We start from the raw sequence: 22,219 nt of genomic DNA, 5'->3' as shown, positions 1-22,219 counted from the left end.
TTTACATCATTGCTTAATATCAGTAAAGCAAAACTGTTACAAACTAAAGTTATTGAGTTCAGATCAGAAGCCGACAACACTGATGATGGCTTTAAAGATATAAGGGAAGAAGTGGAAGACAATCCTATGAACCGACAGGCTTATGCGGTGAAAATGTACTGTCTTTTCCAAATCATGTTTTATGAACTACATCACGGCAAACAGAGAACTGCGCTACACATGTTTACTGCCCATGCAATCTATGACAAGTGGAAAGGTAGAGAGCTAATCACTTCACTGAATAGGATTGATATATCAATAAGTTATAATGATACAGTACAGAGCTGAAACTTTTTAGCAGCTCATGCTGTTAAATCTTGGGAATGCCGACAGCACACCACTTTAAAGTCACTTTACCAGGTAAGGATTTACAATGGTTGCGCTTGTTCAGTTTGATTTTGAAGACCACTCTTCTTTAGAACATCCAGCACACAATACTGCTGTGGTGCTTTTTCAAGACTGCACCAATGAAGTAGCTGCTGGAAAACAAGCTGTGTCAGGTGTAGTCATAAACAAACAACGCTGCAAACTTATAACCAAGCTGCCTTGCCAATATGTGCAAAATCACTACAAGCCATCAACACGTCCCAATCTACCAGAAAGTTTTAAAGTGGATGTGGACATGTTGTGGGGTCCACCAAGCTGATTTAACTGACTGTATCATAACGCTTATTCAGTCCGGACTGAGGGATGAAGAAAAGCCAGTTCCTGCGTAGACTGGAATTCATGCTCTGATCTAGAACACCGTCCCATTGTGAAGGTTAGGTTTTTACCAGTAATACCATCTCCAGTCACAAACAATCCAACAGTCTAAATAGAGCTAAAAAGACAAATCCAAAATGTGCGTGTGCAGCTTGAAGACCAGCCTATTCTGTCAATTTTCTGCGATGAAGGTGTTTTCTTGTATGTAGCTGACATTTTTATGAGCAATCCAGTACAATTTGACCATCTTTATCTAATGATGGGCATTGTCCACGTGACAAAAGTTGCGTTGCGGTGTGTAGGAAGTTATCTTAGTGGATGTGATATAGACTATGTACTTATTGAGGCTGAAATCTCCCATGGGGAACAGGGTCAAGACTGATTTGCATATGACTGGGTCCAAACTGGGGTGACGTGGCGAGCAAAATAACAATGGATTAAACCCAGATCTGTGACTGGTGATGATTGTTAGAAAGGTTTCAACACTCCATCAATCATTTTATTTTGTGATGTTGCCTTAACTACTGAACCTGTGAAGTTTTGAGAAGGGTATGCTGAGACAGAAGAACGGGACTTTAAAGACGTGTGAAAAACAAGTTCTGACTGTCACATACTTGACGATCTTCGGTACAGTGAGTTCAAGAATTATGTCCCACTAAGTGACCGTCCACTGACGTAATATTCTATACATGGACATTAAAAGAAGTTCTACTTGATCAGAAAACGTGTAAATGTTTTGGATCATGTGCAAGTAGAGAAAGAGCAGTCTGAATTTAGTTGGAAAGATATTGATGGGGGGCTAAAACCTACGAAATTTCTAAAGACTCTTCTCACAGATCTTACAAGTACATGTACTTGCAACATCTGTGCTACAAAAAAATGCCCCTGTTGATTTTCCTCTTCCCAAATGTTCAACATTCTGAAAATGTACCAGGAGTGATTACCACAACAAATAAAGTGAAATATGAAAATGCGTCTAAAAGAGGAGAGATAAACATTATTATTTTTCCACATTCAGACCATAAACATTGTTTGGTTTATACATAAATGGATAAAAAGCCATTATTATTTGTTTCATAACTATATATGTCTCTTCTTCCTATATCCTAGCTGCCATTTTGAAAATGGAGGAAAGGTTGCTCTGAGGAGTTATTTTCTATCTCTATAAGACTACCTGAACCCCAAAACCTGTATTTTGACATCAAAATGAAGCATATAGGTCTTATGGTTCCTGAACTATTACATCATCACTGCAACACATCCGTCATTTTTAAAACTGTTGTCCTGAAAAATCTGGCCCAGATCAGCAAGGTCTGCCCAAGCTAAATTACTTCTCTAATGATCCAAAAACACGATTTAAAAATGAAAATCACTGGACAAGAGTTTATCAGGGGGTCAGGATTAATTTAATGCATGGCCATAACAACTGCCCCATCCACCGTGACCTGCCTCGAATTATCACCTCTGTCAATCTCAAACCTTGACAGAGATAGAGATACCTATCATTTTAGAAACAAATTAGTTACAAAATGTAAAGAACAAAGATTAAAATATAATTTTAAACTTACCCAACTTTGGAAACACTATTAAATATTCTGCATTGCACTGAGGGCATGCAACACGGGCGGTACTGTTTCCCCTCTGCTTTTCATCTACCCAACGTTGTAGACACGCCTGGTGAACCCATTTAGTAGATCCTCTGCACCTGCAAGGTCTCACCCACTCTGCTGTTCGGTCATCTTCATCAGTAGCAAAACATACCCAGCAACTTCTAAAAGTTATAAAGAAAAAAGCAATGTTGTCATTGAAAGAATTAAAACTAAGAAAATACTTTTCCAAGGTCATGAACTAAGAAATTGAAGGAATAAGTATTTTTCCAAAAGTTAAACGTGGGCTCCAATCATGATGACACTTGCTCTACCTTAATTATATTCATCACAGAGTTAAGCAATTGTTTTTTTCAAGTAGAGGGCACAGATATATATGTAGAAATAAATACCTTACGTTGAATGTCACAATACTTTTTATTTAACAGCTGGTGAGCATACCATATGGAACTGCAGCACTTCCCAAGCATTCAATCATTAAATTAAATTGGATTTGATATTCGCTTAACAAAAAAAGACGAGATTAGAGAACATTTTGACTACAGATTGGGAACATCCTGAGGAGATGTACCATTGCAGCTGCCCAAAGTACCTCAAAGCCATATGTCTAATCATCTGCTAACTAAACACAGTAATTGCAACAAGAGTTAATGGACCTTAACAGGCCAAAAGATGAGTTTTGAAGGGCTGATTTGTGAATCTTAACCTCCACTCTTACATAAACATGTGATATCCAACATCAATAATCCACTTGTGTTGTGTGGTATTATATTAACAACACTTCCATTTTTGTTACGTATGGGATGGTAGATGGAATTGCGGAGACCTACTAACTCATAAAAGGCAGAATTTCTCTGCATGTGTGTGAGATATCAGCACTCATTAAACCAGTATATCTTACCTACAAAAACATGCCCAACTAGGCAAATTTGTATATACAAAGAAGGAGGACAGAACCTCTCTGAGAAAAAAAGTACATAAGTGGCCAACGGCTAAATTAGGGGATGGCACTGTAAAAAAAATAGGTGACCTCCAGATCGTAACATAACACCAACTCCACATTAAGGGTAATAAATAAATACGTGCAGCAGAAAAAGATGTCAGATTTCTAAAACCTTTAGTGTGTATTAAAACAATTGTGCCAGAAATAAGCCATATACATATCTCAACATGTGTCAACTTTAACTTCAAGACTGGTAAATGGGGAGTTCATGAGGAATCAATCAAATTTAACGCATCACATGAGATCTTGACGCTAAGCCACGCTTTTCCAAATGCAGTCATAGAAGGTAAGTGTCTAGTCCCAGCCTGCTCAAATGACGGCCTAATATCAGCATGAAATTTCTATGTAAATAACAACAATGTACTGACGCACAATGCTCGAATGGACCAATCTGTAATTGATTACAACCTATTGAAGGCAGCAGATTCAGAAGATTTTGAAAACCTCCATGTACAGCAGAGGTTAGAAAGCAACTACAACCCTTTGACGCTAGATTTCAAACATAATAAACACATCAAACTAAGAGAAATCCAAAATTTGAAAACTTCCTGGGCTCTTGGAGTACACATAAGGATGAGATGGAACCCCAATCTTGAGTCAAACCTGATAGGATGGAAAGCTCAACCATCCCTTTTCACCCTTCAATTATCCATCTTGGAAGGTCAAACAGAGAATGATAAACTATCTTGGTATGTCAAAAGACTGAATGCATTAAGCCCAATTGTTTCTAGAATATTTACTTTTAAGAAGCAAACTAAAACTAATACCAGCCTCAGTGACAGAGGATTTGACAAAGATTGAAAGATCAAAAAAATGAAGCTTCAAACCCTGGTTCACAGCAACTCAGCAAGAGACAATATCTAGCAATAAGACGTAACTTAAGAAGAAAAAGGCTGACAATATGAATGCAAAGTGGCTAAATGAACAAGTTACTTATCTTCAGTAATGCTTTTTCTGCTTGATACAGTAGCTACCAGTGGATTCCTCACCTTATGAATTCTCCCAATGTGCCAGCATTCAACGGTTATTTTCTTCCTAGCTTTCCACATCGACAAGGATGTCACAATCACACAGCTCCGCACCTGACTCCGTCTGACATCATTGTGGCAATAAGATGTCCTCGCCAGCGTGCGGACGTCAGTTTCACCATTTTTTACATGCCTTCGAGGCGAACATGTGAATACCGACCTCACAAGAACAATATATACCAATCAAAATACAAACATAAACCACAATATCAGTTTACATAGAAACACCAAAAACATATATACATTTATAATAAAAAGTCTTGGTATGACCAGACAGGCAACGGGGAGGCGGGTGGGCCTGATGAATCCACAGGTAGCTACTGTATCCACCAAAAAAGCGTTACCGAAGGTAAGTAACTTGTTCTTCTGATGGATATGACTACCTGTGGATTTCTCACCTTATGAATAGAATCCCAAAGCTGTCACGCACTCGGAGGTGGGTGCCTTACTGGTCAAACCAAGAAATCCTGCAAAACAGAACGTGCAAACTGGCCGTCCCTCCTAACTTCCGAGTCCAAGCAATAATGCTTTGCGAAAGTGTGGAGGGAAGCCCAAGTTGCGGCCTTACAAATTTCAACAACTGGGACACATCTAGCCAAGGCCGGAGTGGCAGACTTAGCCCTGGTGGAATGGGACCGAATACCTTCAGGAGGAACCTTTTTTGCTAGCAACTAACAAATCTTTACGCAAAGAATGACCCACCTAGAAAGAGTTCTCTTGTGGACAGCTCTACCCTTCATCTTGCCCACATATCCAACGAAAAGTTGATCAACTCGAAAGTCTCTTCTCTCAATGTAGAAACTCAGAACCCTTCTTGGATCCAAGCAATGAAGTCTTTCCTCCTCATTCGATGGATGGGGAGGAGGGTAAAAGGACGAGAGTGTTATAGACTGGCCCATATGAAAGGGAGTGACCACTTTAGGAAGGAAAGCCGCCCTGGTTCTCAGCACCACCTTGTCAGCATGAAAGGTTGTAAAAGGAGGTTTCACACTAAGAGCCTGAAACTCACTCACACGTCTATCTGACGTGATAGCCGTTAGGAAAACTGTTTTTAAAACTAAAAGCCTCAACGGGCAAGAATGTGTAGGCTCAAACGGTGATCCCACTGAGGCATGACAAACGGAGTGGGAGGAAACTTGTTAACCAAGCCTTTAAGGAACCTAACAACTATAGGGGACTTAAACAAGGAAGGCGGATAAGGAAGGCAAAGAAAGGCAGACAGCACTGCCAAATAACCCTTCACAGTCGCAACTGCACAACCTTTCTGTGCCAAGGAAAGGGCAAAAAGCAAAATATTAGACAAATGGGCCTTTAAGGGATCAATTCGCCTCTCTCCACACCAAGTAACAAATTTTGCCCATCTGTTCGCAGACAGTCTTGGTGGAGTGTCGCCTGGCCGATAAGATAACATACACCACTTCTGGAGGGAGAGAAAAGGAACTCAGATTGCCCCGTTCAATCTCCAGGCATGTAGGTGCAGGCTCTGTAGGTGGGGGTGTAGAACCTGCGACTGCGAGAGGAGGTCTATCCCGTAAGGGAGATGGAGCAGGCAGGCACAGAGGGAGTTGAAGAAGGTCTGTGTACCACACCCTTCTTGGCCAATCTGGGGCTATTAAAATGACTTGAGCCCGATCTTGGCGAATCTTCCTCAAAACTCGAGGAATCAAAAGTTATGGGGGGGGGGGAGAAACACATAAAGCAACTGGTCGCACCAAGACATCTGAAATGCATCCCCCAACGCTCCCTGCACCGGATACTGGAGGCTGCAGAATGACAGGCAGTGTGTGAGATATCAGCACTCATTAAACCAGTATATCTTACCTATAAAAACATGCCCAACCAGGCAAATTTTTATATACACAGGAGAAGGTCAAAACCTCTATGAGAAAGTACACAAGTGGCCAACGGCTAAATTAGGGGATAGCATTGTAAAAAAATAGGTGACCTCCAGATTGTAACACATCACACCAACTCCACATTAAATTCTCCTGAGTGCCAAACAGGTGTATCTGTGGAAACCCCCACATCCGGAAAATGTGAAGAACCAGGTCTGGATGGAGAGGCCACTCGTGATCAGCTGAGAAATGCCAACTGAGACTGTCCACGTGTATGTTGAGAACTCTGGCCACATGGTTTGCCACTATGCAAATCCGATGGTCATGTGTCCAGGACCAGAGCCTCTCTGCAGAGAAGGTACGACCCTGCTCCTCCCTGCTTGTTGATGTACCACATTGCTGTAGTGTTGTCTGTCAAGACTTGAACTGACTGACCCCGAAGGGACGGGAGGAAGGCCTTGAGAGCCAGACATATTACCCGTAATTCTAACAAATTTATGTGAAACATCTATTCCACTGGAGACCAGTGACCTTTGATCTCCAGGTTCCCCAGATGAGCTCCATAGAGTGGAAGCATCAGTTATGACCTTAGCCACCGGAGGTGGTAGACAAAACAGCCTTCCTTGGGAAAGGTTGCCATCCACAGCCCATTATCAAAGATCCACTGCAGCGTCTCTGGAGATCGTTATCGACTCTTCTTGTGTTGAAACCACTGCTTGCGGAGGCACCACTGGAGAGCCTCTATGTGCCAACGTGCAGGAGTGACCAACAGAATGCTTGAAGCTAACAGACCGAGCAGACATAGAACCTTGAGGAGTGGAACAACCGCCCCATTCTGAAACATTGGAATCAACACCTGAATGTCCTGAATCCTCTGAGGAGGAGAGAAGGCCTGATTCAATGTTGTGTCCAGTACTGCCCCCAAGAACAGGAGGCGCTGGGAGGGCTCCAGGTGAGATTTAGGCACATTTACTGTAAAGCCCAGGTTGAACAACAACTGGGTTATCACTTGCAAGTGATGCAGCACAAGCTCTGAGGGCCTAGCTTTGATCAGACAATTGTCCAGGTCAGGGAATGCAGACATTCTCTTCCTTCTGAGGTCCGCTGCAACCACTGCCATCACCTTTGTGAAGGCTCGAGCTGCTGAAGTAAGACCAAAAGGAAGGACCATAAACTGGTAGTGTTGCGACCCTGCCACAAACCGGAGATACTACCTGTGCGACTTTAGAATGGGGATATGAAAATAAGCATCCTGCAAGTCAATGGACACCATCCAGTCTTCCTTGTTCTAAGCAAGAAGCACCTGTACTAGGGTCAACAGTTTGAACTTCTCCTGTTTGAGGAACCAATTCAAATCCTCAGATCCAGGATAGGCCTCAATCGACATTCTTCTTGGGAATGAGGAAAAACCTTGAATAATAATATCCCTGACCCTTCTCCTGCTCTGGAACCAACTCCACTGCACCCTTTAACAAAAGGGACCTGCACCTCCTGCTGAAACAACAGGAGATTATCTTCTGTGCAAAATAAATGACAGGGAGGGATGGGAAGGGGAAACTCCCAAAAGGGAAGGGCATAACCTTTCCCCACAATATTCAGCACCCAAGAGTCTGATGTGATTAACTCCCACTCGTGGAGAAAATGAGATAACATTTCCTCTACGGGAGAAACATGATGTAAAATGAAGAGAAAACTAGGGCTGCTTTCCATGATGGGCTCCCCCAGAGGAATAGGGTGAAGCTGAAGGCTGCTGAGTGGCTCCTTGCATCCTAACCCTCCCCCGACCTCTATAAGATCTATAAGAGAGTGTTAGCAGGCTGCTAAACACTGGTTTGTGGCCTTCCATGGAAACAGGACTCTCAGCCAATACCCCTGAATGTTCTAAACAACCTAAAGAGTGTAGACAATGAAGCTTGGAGTCCCAAAGACTTTGCGGTAGCCCTGCTGTCTTTAAATGGTTCCAAAGCAGATTCTGCTTTGGACCCAAACAACTTCTCACCATCAAAAGGAAGGTCCAGAGGAGTAGCCTGAACATCAGTGGAGAAACCAGAAGCCCTGAGTCAGGCATGCCTCCTGGTTGCCCATCGCCCTGGCAACCGAATCTGCAGTGTCCAAGCCAGACTGAATAACTTGCTTGGCTGCCGCTTGACTGTCCAACGGGAGTCCATCAAACTGTCCCTGCTCATCCTGAAGCAATCTTGGCACAACAGCTCTTGCCGAGTCCACCAGGGCATGGATACACCTCCCCAGCATACACGTAGCATTTAGAGACTTCAATGACATATTGCAGGAGAAGACCTTTTTAGCTGTTTGCTCCATATGCTTTGGCTCCCTATCTGAAGGTGTCACAGGGAACGAACCACGAGCAGACCTCGCAGGACAAGAGGCTTGCACCACCAAGCCCTCAGGCAATGGAGGCTGTGACAGAAACTGCGGATCCCCTGGAGCAACTCTGTAACTCCTAGCCACACTCCTGAAAACCGCTGGAGTTGTGACAGGCCTCCTCCAAATGTCCAGAATGGGCACAGTAAGGGCATCAAGGGAGAAGAGGCTCAGAAGAGGCAGCCGATGGATGTAACACCTTAGTTAAAATGTTGGTCTTCGCCTCTGATGCCGGCAAAGGAAGGTCCAAAAACTCAGCAGCCTTTCTTATTACACTGTGGTAAGATGCTACCTTTGCTGTGAGCTTACCAGGGGATGAAAAATACCACTCAGGGGATGTAGCCAAGCCAGTTGCAGAGTCTAAGCCCTGAAATTCACCCATAGGGTCCAGAATTTCTCCTTCCTCCAACAGCTGTTGCCGATACTCCTGCTCCTCCAAGAGCCTCAAGGCCCTTCTTCTCGACCTCAGTCTAGACTACAAGCGCGGCTTTGACAGAATTAGCCAACTTCAACGACGCCAGTTTCAAAACAAATGGACGCTACGGCGGAGGAGAGGATGGGGAGACACTGTGGGTCACCTTCACCCGGATAGAAGAGTACAAACTGCGCCTGCTTGTACAGCACCTGCGAACCCAGCATGAATGCTAACGGACCCGTGGGACCAGCAGGCGCACCAGCTGTTAAAAATGCTAAACATTGCATCAGAGTCAGGAAGGCAGGAAACCTCTGCTCCTCCTGAGGCGTCTGAACTGACTCCGATGCCTGCACACAGACTCCTGACCATGAGTGGGCAAAGGAGAAAACTGAGCTGTAGGGTTCACCGGGGACTCCGAGACCTCTATCAAAGTCAGCACCGGAGAATCCTGTGGACTCTGAGGCTGAGGAGTCCCTGTAGGACTTATCTCCCCCACCACACGGCACCGTCTCAGAAGGGACCGAGACAGAGACCAATCCCTGGAAGAACGGCGTTGAGATTCGTGCCGGCGTCGCTTCTAATGTGACCTCGAGGACTTATGCGAAGAAATACCTCTCGTCTTTGATCTTCAATGACCCCTTTTCTCCTTCGTAGCTTTTGCCAACAAGAGCTTAGAGGCCTCTCGCTCCTCCAAGGCCTTCGGGTTCATCCCCTAGCAGGTCACGCATCCCTCCACATCGTGGTCCGAGCACAGCCACCACAAGCAATTCTCATGAAGATCTGTCACCGACATGCAACCCCGCGCTCGTAACAAGGCTTAAATCGCGATTTTTTTCAGTGGAGACAGTGTACCGCTCAACAACAATTCCTTGAAACAGTAACTGTTCAAGAGGTAGGAAAAAAACGTTAACGTCAAAGGCACGGAAAAAAAGGAACTGACGTCAGCGAGGACTTATTGCCATGATGACATCAGACGAAGTCACGTGTGGAGCAGTGAAATTGTGAGGGCCTCGTCAACGTGGAGAGCTAGGAAGAAAATTTCCGTCAAATGCTGGTGCACTGGGAGAATTCATAAGGTGAGGAATCCACAGGTAGTTGTATCCATCAGAAAATAAACTAGCTGCCATGAAAAATGATACGAGGGCCGTCTGGGTAAAAATATGAGATGGTCTAGGAGCCAAGAAAGACCATCTGGAATCAAGCATTACTGAAGAAGCCTGGCTAATCCATGTCCCTGCAATTTTTAATGCTGGCACCAACAACAAAAATTTCCAAGATGAGGAACAGGAATGGATTGGCATGTCGAGTAAAGTCCTGGGGTCTGAACAGTTGATCTAAAACAAGCATTTGCAATACAACGGGTCTCACATTTCGCAGAGTTAGAGCTATTAACATTGTAAACTCCTAACTGGTCTTTCCTTCGACATATATGGGGGGGAGGGGGGTGAAGAAGAAAAAAAAGAGAGCGCAGTCATGCTGCTAAATAAAGAGAAAAGGTAGCCCAGAAACCATACAGAAAACATGGCACCTCGTATGTTTCCAGTCGTTAGTCGGTGCGCTCGAGGAGAGCTTAACACCGGAAACGGCATGATGTATGCATGCCTTTTTAACAAAAAAAAAGCAAGCAGATTTTAAAAGGCAAGCCCACGAACCAATGTAAGGGACTGACGTGACATGGGCGTGGTTAGAAGCCCAAAGAGAGATTACATCAGGGGATGGAGCGCTTTGTGCTCGCCCTTAAAAAGAGGAAACGCCCCAGACCCAAACATACCATCTCCTGGGGTCTTTCTCGCTGACACAGATTTCAATGCAAACGTGTATCATTTGACTATGCTCTTGGTTCATGCTCACTGGATGAGACTGACAGTCTCTTTAGAAAGTTCTGGGATCACCTAACAATCCCAGTAATCCTCCCTATCATGAGATGGAGTCGCCTGTCATCCACTATCTTGAGGTTCGATCACAAAGGATTTCTTAAAAGTTCAGGAAACTTGGGAAGATGGACTGGAAAATTCCATCAGAACTTGATACCATATCTGAGATCTCCACACCTGTGTTACAGGATGATGGTCACGTTCTGCCTCCTGACTACCTACTGCTGTTATTCTGGTGCTGATAAAGAGCCAGGGAAAAGCAAAACCACTCTCCATAGCCCAGTCTTGGAAAAAGGTGTCTATCACAACTGCACCCAGATCAAGTCTCCAACAGAAATAGCGTGGACATGGATGATTCAGTCTTCATACAAAAAGATCTACCCAGCATGGCACTCATGCCTCCGTGAGTGAGCTGAAGATGTCCGGGAAACTCTCCTGGTGCTGGAAACCTTCCTGAAGGGAGTTCGAAGTAGTGAATCCATACACCTCTCCTTGTCTAACCAGGATGTGCCAATACTTAACAATTTATTACAACCAACAATTGTAGTGTTGCTCTTGTTGGGTGTGCACTGGTGGTTTCGGAGTGAGGTAGGCCTGGACGTCCAAGGTAGCACCTACTGTGATTTGAACAGTGTAATCTTTGTTACTGTTTTTTTTGGGGGGGGATTTGCCCCCATCCAGTGGGAGCTACACAAGACATCTCATCAACATCAGGTTCTGCAATAGGTCTTTGTGTCCATGATGGCTGCAATGTTTATTTGTATTGGCGTTTTGTGTCTACTCCACGGAAAAAAAGTCTGAAAACATTTTTACAAGACAACCAGCATCACCTGTATCACAATGCAGACTAGAATTTATGTCCTGAACAGCAGCATGGTTGTGGGTCCATTTTAGCTCCTTGACTAGGTACAGCACTTGGCTTAGCTTAGGCTTGCGGCCTGTGCCCTTTCACCCAGTTAATATGCTCCGTTTTTATTTATTCAATTTTATTCATTTTAGCGCAGCTTGTTTTAACGGAAATGTTTTTATTTTCATAAACAGCTGCAACTCTGCAAGAGCGTCACTATCAGTGTTATGCATGGCATATTTTCATCGTGTTCTTCTGCCCTGGGTGGTAAAAACAGAATGCAAAGAATGCAGGATACTATTTTTGTATTGCTGCCATATTGTACAAACAGTCTAACACTTGGGTACATACCCACATCACGTCAGATTGTAGCTGACCTCAGCCTGTATGTCTCAACGGAGCCTGATCTGAAGGCCTGCCCTTGTTCTAAGGTAACAGGGGTGGGGGGATGCTTCTCATGCAGACTGTACAGACCGATTGGGCTTACACTGCCATGCTCTCACTAAAGGCTTGAGAACAGGCTTTAGGAAGGAATTATATATTCATGTTTATTGTAATATGTTGGGGTTGTTCATCTTTACATATCTAAACTTCACAATTCCAATTTTGTTATTTCACACTAGCCTAATCATTGCAGCGCATGCATTTTATCGTAGATTGCAGTCTTCTCAGTAAACATATTGAAAACTATCCTTTCTTGTCTGTGTGTGTGTTAGAGACTTGTATTTTAAAGAGAAAGGGGTAAGGCTAGTTTGCACAATCTCCCTGAGGGGTCTTCAGCGTTCCTTGCACTAGCCTGCCACAAATCACCTTTACCGTTTGGGTGAGGTGCTGCTAGAGAGCCGGGAGGGTTGGGTCGACAGCTTCCAACTGGACTCAATCACCTACAAGCAGAGGTACTGCTGCACCAAATCCAGCCATCTTGTTGAGACACGAGAGTGCTTATGATAGGGCGCCACCAACGATGGTGTAGGAACTAATTTCAAAGGTCTTCCGAGTATCTCTGTCCTACACACACTGAAGTACCATAAGTACCATCACAAGGCGACGTCTGTGGTCTTAGGGACAAGCCTCCTCAGCTGAATAGGGAGCACCTATCTAGGCTGTAGGTTGTTCAAGCTGGAAATGATTTTTCTCCCGTTGGCATTCCCAACTCAGATACCTATTCTTTAACCGGTTCTGTGCCCAGGACGTAATGGTTACGTCCTGAGGCACAGTGCTGCTGTGCCCAGAACGTAACTATTACGTCCCGGTCACAGAGCCCAGAGGGAGCGCTAGCCACAAGTCAGGGATGGAAGGGGAAGCCCTTCCCCTTCCACCCCGACCCCTCCAACCCCCACCCTGTGACGTCAGTGGGCGAGCTGATTTGTCACTGGGTCTCCCCCATCGCGCTGGAAGCTCTGCTTCCAGCGTGATTGAAAGAGAAATGCTCAGCATTTCTCTTTCAATCACGTGGGGGAGGCCCGGAGAGGCTTCAAAGGGAAGGAAATTTATTTCCTTCCCTTTGAAGTCTCTCCCAGGGTTTCAAAAGCCGGATTGCTTGCAATCCGGCTTTTGAAACCCCACTAGACACCAGGGATTTTTTTTTTTTTTTTATGGACATAAGGGAGCGACCCCTTGGGCACAGGTCGCTCCCAGGGGGGGGCATTTTTTTGGGAAGGCTTTTTCTGCACCCCCCCCCCCCTCTCTGGGGCAGAAACCTCTAGGCACCGGGGATCATTTTTTTTTTTTTCTATTTTGATGAGGCCAATCTGCCCCCAAGGGGGACAGAAACCACTAGACACCAGGGATTTTTTGTTTTACAGATGGGGAGCGACCCCTTGGACAAGGGCCGCTCCCCTGGAGGGGCAAATTGTATATATGCCATTTCTGCCCGCTTTGGGGCCAGATCGGCCGATTTTAGGTCAATCTGCCCCCTAGTGGGGCAGAAACCACTAGCAACCAGGGATCTTTTTTTTGCGCCGTCACGCAAGGGGATCGACCTTGTAGGCAAGGGTTGCTCCCCGGGAGGGGGAGTTGGGGGGCAAATTTATTTTAGGCCATTTCTGCCCCAACCCCCAGGGGGCAGATCGGCCTATTGTTATTAGGCCGATCTGCCCCCCCTCTAGGCGCCAGGGCAAATTTTTTTTTTTAGTTTTTTTTTTTTTTTGAGAGATGGGGAGCAACCCATTAGGCAAGGGTCGCTCCCCTGGGGGGCAAAATTGTATTTTGACCATTTCTGCCCCCTTGGGGACAGATTGGCTGATTTTAGGTCAATTTGCCCCCAAGGGGGCAGAAACCACTAGGCACCGGGGTTTTTTTTTTTTTACGCCAATGCCACGAAGGGGGAGCGACCCCGTAGGCAATGGTCGCTCGGGGGGGGGGCAAATTTATTTTAGGCCATTTCTGCCCCCGGGGCAGAAACCTCTAGGCATCAGGGCAAATTGTTTTTTTGAGTTTTTTTTTTTTTTTATTTTTTTATTTTTTTAGAGATGGGGAGCGACCCAAATTGTATTTAGACCATTTCTGCCTGGCCGATTTTAGGTCAATCTGCCCCCCTCCCCCCCCCCGGGGCAGATCGGCCTATTGTTATTAAGCCGATCTGCCCCCAGTTGGGGCAGAAACCACTAGGCACTGGGGATTTTTTTTTGGCACCAATGTCACGCAGGGGGAGCGACCCCGTAGGCAAGGGTCGCTCCGGTGGGGGGGGAGGAACAAATTTATTTTAGACCATTTCTGCCCCCCCCCCGGGGCCGGCTGAGCTAGAGGCCAAAATCCACAGGTAGGCACTGTTTTCTATGAAAAAATTTGATGTGTCCACGTTGTGTTTTGGGCCATATCCTGTCGCGTGCGCAAGGCCTACCCACACAAGTGAGGTATCATTTTTATCAGGAGACTTGGGGGAACGCTGGGTGGATGGAAATTTGTGGCTCCTCTCTGATTCCATAACTTTCTGTCACCGAAACGTGAGAAAAACTTGTTTTTTTAAGCCAAATTTTGAGGTTTGCAAAGGATTCTGGGTAACAGAACCTGGTCAGAACCCCACAAGTCACCCCATCTTGGATTCCCCTAGGTCTCTAGTTTTCAAAAATGCACAGGTTTGATAGGTTTCCCTAGGTGCCGGCTGAGCTAGAGGCCAAAATCTACAGGTAGGCACTTTGCAAAAAACACCTCTGTTTTCTGTAAAAAAATGGGATGTGTCCACGTTGTGTTTTGGGGCATTTCCTGTCGTAGGCGCTAGGCCTACCCACACAAGTGAGGTATCATTTTTAATCGGGAGACTTGGGGGAAACACAGAATAGCAAAACAAGTGTTATTGCCCCTTGTCTTTCTCTACATTTTTTCCTTCCAAACATAAGTGTGTAAAAAAAAAAGACGTCTATTTGAGAAATGCCCTGTAATTCACATGCTAGGATGGGCACCCCGGAATTCAGAGATGTGCAAATAACCACTGCTCCTCAACACCTTATCTTGTGCCCTTTTTGGAAATACAAAGGTTTCTTGATAGCTATTTTTCACTCTTTATATTTCAGCAAATTAATTGCTGTATACCCGGTATAGAATGAAAACTCACTGCAGGGTGCAGCTCAATTATTGGCTCTGGGTACCTAGGGTTCTTGATGAACCTACAAGCCCTATATATCCCCACAACCAGAGGAGTCCAGCAGACGTAACGGTATATTGCTTTCGAAAATCTGACATTGCAGGAAAAAGTTACAGAGTAAAACGTAGAGAAAAATTGATGTTTTTTTACCTCAATTTCAATATTTTTCTTTTTCAGTTGTTATTTTCTGTAGGAAACCCTTGTAGGATCTACACAAATTACCCCTTGCTGAATTCAGAATTTTGTCTACTTTTCAGAAATGTTGGTTTCATGCCCATTTCTGTCACTGACTGGAAGGAGGCTGAAAGCACAAAAAAAAAAAAATCATAAAAATGGGGTATGTCCCAGTAAAATGCCAAAATTGTGTTGAAAAATTGGGTTTTCTGATTCAAGTCTGCCTGTTCCTGAAAGCTGGGAAGCTGGTGATTTTAGCACCGCAAACCCTTTGTTGATGCCATTTTCAGGGAAAAAAACCACAAGCCTTCTTCTGCAGCCCCTTTTTCCCATTTTTATTTTTTTTAAAAACGAAATTTTCACTGTATTTTGGCTAATTTCTTGGCCTCCTTCTGGGGAACCCACAAAGTCTGGGTACCTCTAGAATCCCTAGGATGTTGGAAAAAAAGGTCGCAAATTTGGCGTGGGTAGATTATGTGAACAAAAAGTTATGAGGGCCTAAGCGCGAACTGCCCCAAATAGCCAAAAAAAGGCTCGGCACAGGAGGGGGAAAAGGCCTGGCAGAGAAGGGGTTAATATGGCAAACAAAATAAATATTTGGGAGAACTGCAGACATCCACTCATGCAGTTTTTTAGCTAATGGCTTAACAGAAGAAGGGGAGGGAAGTTACATTCGTCGTGGAATCCCATGACGCATATAGAACAGAAATATTTTACTCTTGGGTCTATTTTTCAAGATGCAAATACAGATACATTTCACACAATCACAATAGGAAACATACCACAACAGTACAGAGCTTATCAATACCTCTCTCTTATCAAGAGCATCAAAACTTGTTCAATGGTCCTTTCCACATGTAATACAAACCATGAGATTAGATACTTTAAGTAATGATGGACCGACGTGACCCACACTTGGCGCACACACATCCCAATGTGCAGACTATGCCAGTAGCTGAAGTACGCACACTTTACAATGAGCTAGTAACAATATATAGATGTCTAATACATTTTGTAATGCAGAGTTTAAAAACCGCCCCTGCAAGGGCTGCTCCAGCTGTTCATCAATTTGCCATTACATGAATTAAGCCAGAAACCATCCAATCAATAATGGGAAAAGCACCCACAGATCGGGAAAAGATTTTGTTCTGGATTGCACAAAAAAACATATCAGCTGGAAGCAGTGTTTCTCTCATACAGGGCCCCAAGACAAACATATAATTCTCACAATGTGCTTGACATTTGTTATGCTTCCCTCAAAAGTGGACTGTTATACTTGGAACACAGTCTTTGGCGCAATTTAGACTCTCACATATGGTACCCCTACACTCGCAAATTTACCGGAAGTATTAAACCAAAGTCAAAATGAACACGGGGCAGCCCAGGCCCTGGACTTGGGGATGAAACTGATGTACAATTCTGAGACCGTGTTCTCAATTATTTTAAGCAACATTAAAGGGGAAAACAGCAGTGTTGGCCATTTCGCCAGCAGCTCTGGGAGATTCCTCAACAGGAACAGGAGCAAGAGCCGCCAAAGATTATCTCCGAAACCTATACTAGTTTAGGACAGGATAGTCTGGGGCCAAACCAACTAAACCACAAATTTAGAGTACAACCTTAAGGAAGGTATTAAACATGCACAAGAGGGTTCTAAAAACATTGAGATAAACAAAAACAAAAGAAAGTCAGAAGAAGTCAGAGAGGAGAAGCTAAGCAACCGGAGATCTCTGAGAGAAGATATAATGTCCGAAATAGAACAACTTCAAAACCTTGTGACAGATACCAATATACAAATACATGTCCCTCTCATTCTTTTCAGGACACACCTAATAATCTGAGTGAGAGAGTGGGACGATCAGAAACGCAAAGTGACTACACAAAGCCGAAGAAAGACTTCAAACATTTCTCAGAAGCTTACGCTGAACAAGAGGACAAAACTCCTCAACAAAAACCCTGATTTAAAAGAAAAAGGTGCCTGCAATTTCAATGAAAGATGCTAGTCACGTGAGAACATTGTTGAAGAACAAGACATGGGCAGTGACTCTGCTGAACAGTGCAGCAGAGGTCACAGTATGTCACCAGATTCTTATATATCATCTGGATGCGACAGCAACTAATGACTTTCTTGTAGTCAAGACAGCGGACAATTGCACCTCTGCACCAGATGGCGGTTTATGAATTAAATTTCCAAATTGAGGGGTATATAGAGTGCACCGCTGGAGTAATCTGGGAAAAACTAAACTGTGATATACTATTGGCAGAAAAAGATTGGCCACCTGAATTTGTCTGCAAGCTCCCACCAGGAGAAGATGTCATTTTGCATTCTCTCTCAGTCCTGATTCCAGATGTTATAAAAGGAAGCCTATGCTGCTGATTGGGCTCTGGCGCAGGCTCCCGCACTGTACCACAACCATGTAGGTGGGATAAAGATTCCCCCTACCATTTAATACCCATTAGGTCCTAACCACAGCCTCAACCACAATATCCTATTAAATATGAGGTTAAAGCTCCAGTAAGAGAGATTCTCACACAACTTGAGTATCAGGGAGTAATTGAGCCCTGCACCCCCGTTGCAAAACCAGACCATTCATGCAGAGTAGCCAGACTACAGACAACAGTCACGTGCAAATATGCAACACAAAATGCACACAGCACTAATTAACAACATGGTGCGCAAAAACTACAGTTCCAATTTTTTTTCACAAAATCTAGCGACTGAAGGTTTCGATCTAAGCACTTTTAGCTCATTAGGCTCGCAGCAGGGCTTTTGACGCTTGCTACCAGGGTGTAATAACAGTCTAGGGTTGTTTTCAGCCTGTGTAACATCAATACTACAAGATATTGATCCTAAGGATTTGACATCTGTGGATGACATCTACCTCACAGATGGCGACCTCAACATACATCAGGCCAGGATTCGCTGCCCAGGGCTACAAATTAAATTAAAAAACAAAATTAAATTGCTTTCTTTAGTGTCCTATTTCTGGGATAAAAGCTATTAGATGAAGGCAAGAGCCAGGTCCTGCACTTTCTAGAATAATGCGCTCAACGTCAACCTCCAAATACCATTAAGAAACTGCAGTCACTGCTCGGTTTCTTTAAATTTGGCAGAACATACATATCAGATGATGCAGAAGGCATAAAACCACTCTATGGTCTAATTCGTCAAGATTTGTCAAGCAGACACTGGACAGCAGAACACACTAGAGGCAGAACACTTACACATGACAATAAAACAAACTTGGTCATCAGAATAATTGCTGGTGCAATTGGGTTCATCTATGTCACTTTTAATGAGGGCGACACCATACCCATACCATACAAATCTCATTTGTACTTAAACGCAGAACAAAGTTTTGCACCCACAGAAAAAATAGTGACTGCTGTACAGATGGCCGTCATCATGGAGATGCCACTTGCCCAAGGGAAACGCATTATTGTCATTATCCCGGTGCCAGCACTTGAGGGGTCACCAAAGCCAGCGTTCCCAATGCCAAAGCATTACATCCATGTTGAATTCAATGGGCAACCTCCCTGGCTGCCACTGATGTTGATTACATCTTTGACCCAAAACTTCAGGCACAGGAATTCCTCCAATACGAACAGGAATACCCTGCACCTACTAATATATGCCCACTTGCCCAATACTGAACTATCATTTACACTTAACGTCCAGCTGTAGGTACTAAACGTCAATACTTAGACTCTTGCGGAGCCATAAGTGGGATGAGGAGGGATGGTACCTTCGAACCTCAAAATACCTACACGCAGACCATAGGATACTACAAAATTGGCTGAGCTTAAGGCTCGTCTTAGCACTTGAACATAAGGATCCGGACCAACCAACACTAATTGTGTGTGATTAGTACTATTGTGTACAGTCCTATAAAGATTACCTAAATCACTGGCGTCTGAACGGCTTCAGAGATTCCAAAAGGAACACCATTGAACATAAAAGCTTGTGGGGAGAGGGTAGCTGATCTTCAGGACAGACTACCAAACGCTCATGTAGTACATACATTGAGCCACCAACGTGTAGGGGCACATGTTGTAGGAAACACTTTGGCTGATGAAGCTGCCAAATCTGCAGTAGCTACGGCTTCTGTTGCTGCAATAACTTGTTCTCATATGAGGTTGGATAATGAGACGCTGGGGGCTGTGAAAGCTTCTGCTGACGGCAAGCCTTTAACAAAAGCATACCCAGCAAAATATTCCTACCATCTCAGTGCCCAAAACATTACATTCGCAACCATTCCAGAGGTGGGCGATCATGTGATCCCCAACCAAAACCAGAGATTAGATCTCATCAAAGCATCACATGAAGGTGTCAGTTCTGCTCACACAGGCATGCGGGCTACAATATTTGTATTACACAAACGCTTTTGGAGGCCAGGTCTATACAAAGAGACCAAGCAATATGTCCTTAGTTGTGGCATTTGGCAACAAATTAAAAGATCCATCGAAACGCCCACCGCAGACATCCCTCCTAATTTGCAAAATAACTTTATAGTATATGTACCTGCACCATCGTGGTCCCTTACAACCTGATGGCCTGTACAAATACTTTTTAGTTGTTGCTGATTCCTGTTCTAGATTCCTGTGGGTATGGCTGCAATAGTCAGCAGACGTTCAGGCTGTTATTAAAGATTTGCAAGTGTTTATCTGCACATATGCGGTTGCAACATTCCACTCGGACGAGGGCCCTGCTTTTGCCTCTAGGGCATTCAGGGACACCATGGAGAAGATGATGGGTGTTCAGCTCCATTACTCCTCACCCTATCAAGGGAAATAGCATTGTGGAGAGGAGGAACCAAGACTTAAAGCAGTCCTTCACAGCAAGAGTATTCGGTTCAGGCCATAGTTGGCTTCATCACCAACACTGGGTCCAGAGAGCACTAAATAATCTGCCCAGAAGGTCCTTGGGAGGTCGCACCCCGTATGAGGTCCTATTTGGGATACATATGTATGTCCCAGATCTTGACGGCCCTGGTGCGGTGGCAGCAGACACACCGTTTGACATATGTTCACAGTTTTATAGGAGCGTCAACAATTCTGTGATGAAAATTCATCTTCCTATGATTCACCTTGGGAATAAGGGATTTGCCAACAACATCTACAGGCTGGATTCCAAAGTGGAGGATCTAGTTTGTGAAAAGATTGCTTGTGAAAAGGGAGTTTGGCCCATCATTCAGTGCACCGGTTTCAATCCTGGAAATACAAGGTATCACAATGGTCATCCTACCACTGCTGCCTGGTTCCAAAGAGAACAGATTTGTTTCAATTGATAACGACAAATTGCATCATGTGGCCGATCCTGCATAGTAAACCAAGAGGTTCTGTGAGTAGTACCAGTTCCCCTCCAACTACCCAACACGATATACCTCTTCATGCAGTAAACAATGCTTCTGGAAGTACCAATGCTACAACTGCCTCTCCGAGAGGAGGGGGTGGGGTACGGGAGTGGAAAATGAGCTTCTGCTGATTTCCATTACCATTTAATCGACACGAAACGTCAGAGATGCGGAACTTTATTATTCTAATTCAACACAGACAGATGACATCATCTACTATGAACCACCACAACAAATGGCTCCATCCACCAGCTCTTGTGTTTGTACAGACTGCTTCTGGTTATTTTAGCAACATTGATGACTTTTCTTCTAACTCATCTGCTTCTGCAACTGAACCTGTATCCAGGAAACGTAAGCTGTACACGTGACTTAAAAACAATTACTTAAATTATCCATGGTATTATCTGTGGATACTGTTGACATTGCTTGCCTTTCTGCTATGGATTGATTTTGTTACAGTCTTCTTTCCCTTAATAAATGGTAATTATCTTACTCTGCCGTTAAGTCTGTGGATGAGATTTTTACACCTTACCTATCTTACCATAAGGTCCGAAGAGACTTGTCCCTTGAGAACATTTCAGCTGTTCCAATTCCGGAAGGGATTAAAATTTCAATGAGTGATGTTATTACACCGGATATTGTTTGAGATGACCGGGATGTTAAAACAGTTGTTTCCATGCTTTCAGAGCTTGGATATTTATACTGTATTTGAAAGTGAAGACATGTATATGAACACAGCGAAGTATGGGACAATGTTCTGTTATCACCACTACAGACATTACTTTCTGCACCACGCTAGTACTCCAAGATTAGTTTATATTTACACCCAATGGGAACACTGATCAATTCCACCTGTGGGGAGTTTCAAAGTGTATGTGGACAAGTTTGCGTATTTTAATGGGCATGACACTAGAACTGCTGAGTCATTATTTCAAATTGTCACCATTCAGAATGAGGAAAACTTTGCTAACCAACACAAAATGTATTTATTCTGATTCCTTTGTTTCCCGGCTTGCTGTTGAAGGATATGAGTATTGGAAAACACAATTGAGTTTAAGAGTGGTTGGGGAACAAAAGATTGGCAGATACAGTTTAGGGAAGCTTTGCTTAGAGCATGCCTTATTCCTCTACAAAATATATATTTAAATTACACTGTCCCACTGAGGTGAGCAAAAGTAAAATAATTAAATGTGCCCAGTAACCCTACACCAGCTAAATTTCACAAATGCCAAAATATTTTGAATGTCACTGAAGAACAATTGAATGGGTTCGGAATGGTACCTTTAATTCCTCATGTTCAAGTCCCGGCAGGTGGTTATTGTGGCCAAAAAACACAAATGAGTGCCGGGCACGGTTTGTTAAATCCTCCGGAAGCATCA

General features: G+C 44.1%; 1 protein-coding gene across 1 annotated transcript in view; it reads right to left on the bottom strand.

The window, feature by feature from the left end:
• Nucleotides 1-22,219, bottom strand: part of MARCHF5 (membrane associated ring-CH-type finger 5) — a 212,255-nt gene that overhangs the window by 165,967 nt on the left and 24,069 nt on the right. Inside the window, exon 2 of the mRNA XM_069239806.1 lies at nt 2,310-2,512. Within this exon, the coding sequence (XP_069095907.1) occupies nt 2,310-2,512 (203 nt within the window). The remainder of the gene's footprint in view (nt 1-2,309; nt 2,513-22,219) is intronic.

This window comes from Pleurodeles waltl, chromosome 6, assembly GCF_031143425.1.
Source record: "Pleurodeles waltl isolate 20211129_DDA chromosome 6, aPleWal1.hap1.20221129, whole genome shotgun sequence".
Lineage (NCBI taxonomy): Eukaryota > Metazoa > Chordata > Amphibia > Caudata > Salamandridae > Pleurodeles > Pleurodeles waltl.
The sequence above is the reverse complement of the archived record's forward strand: the minus strand, read 5'-3'. Positions and strand labels throughout refer to the sequence as shown.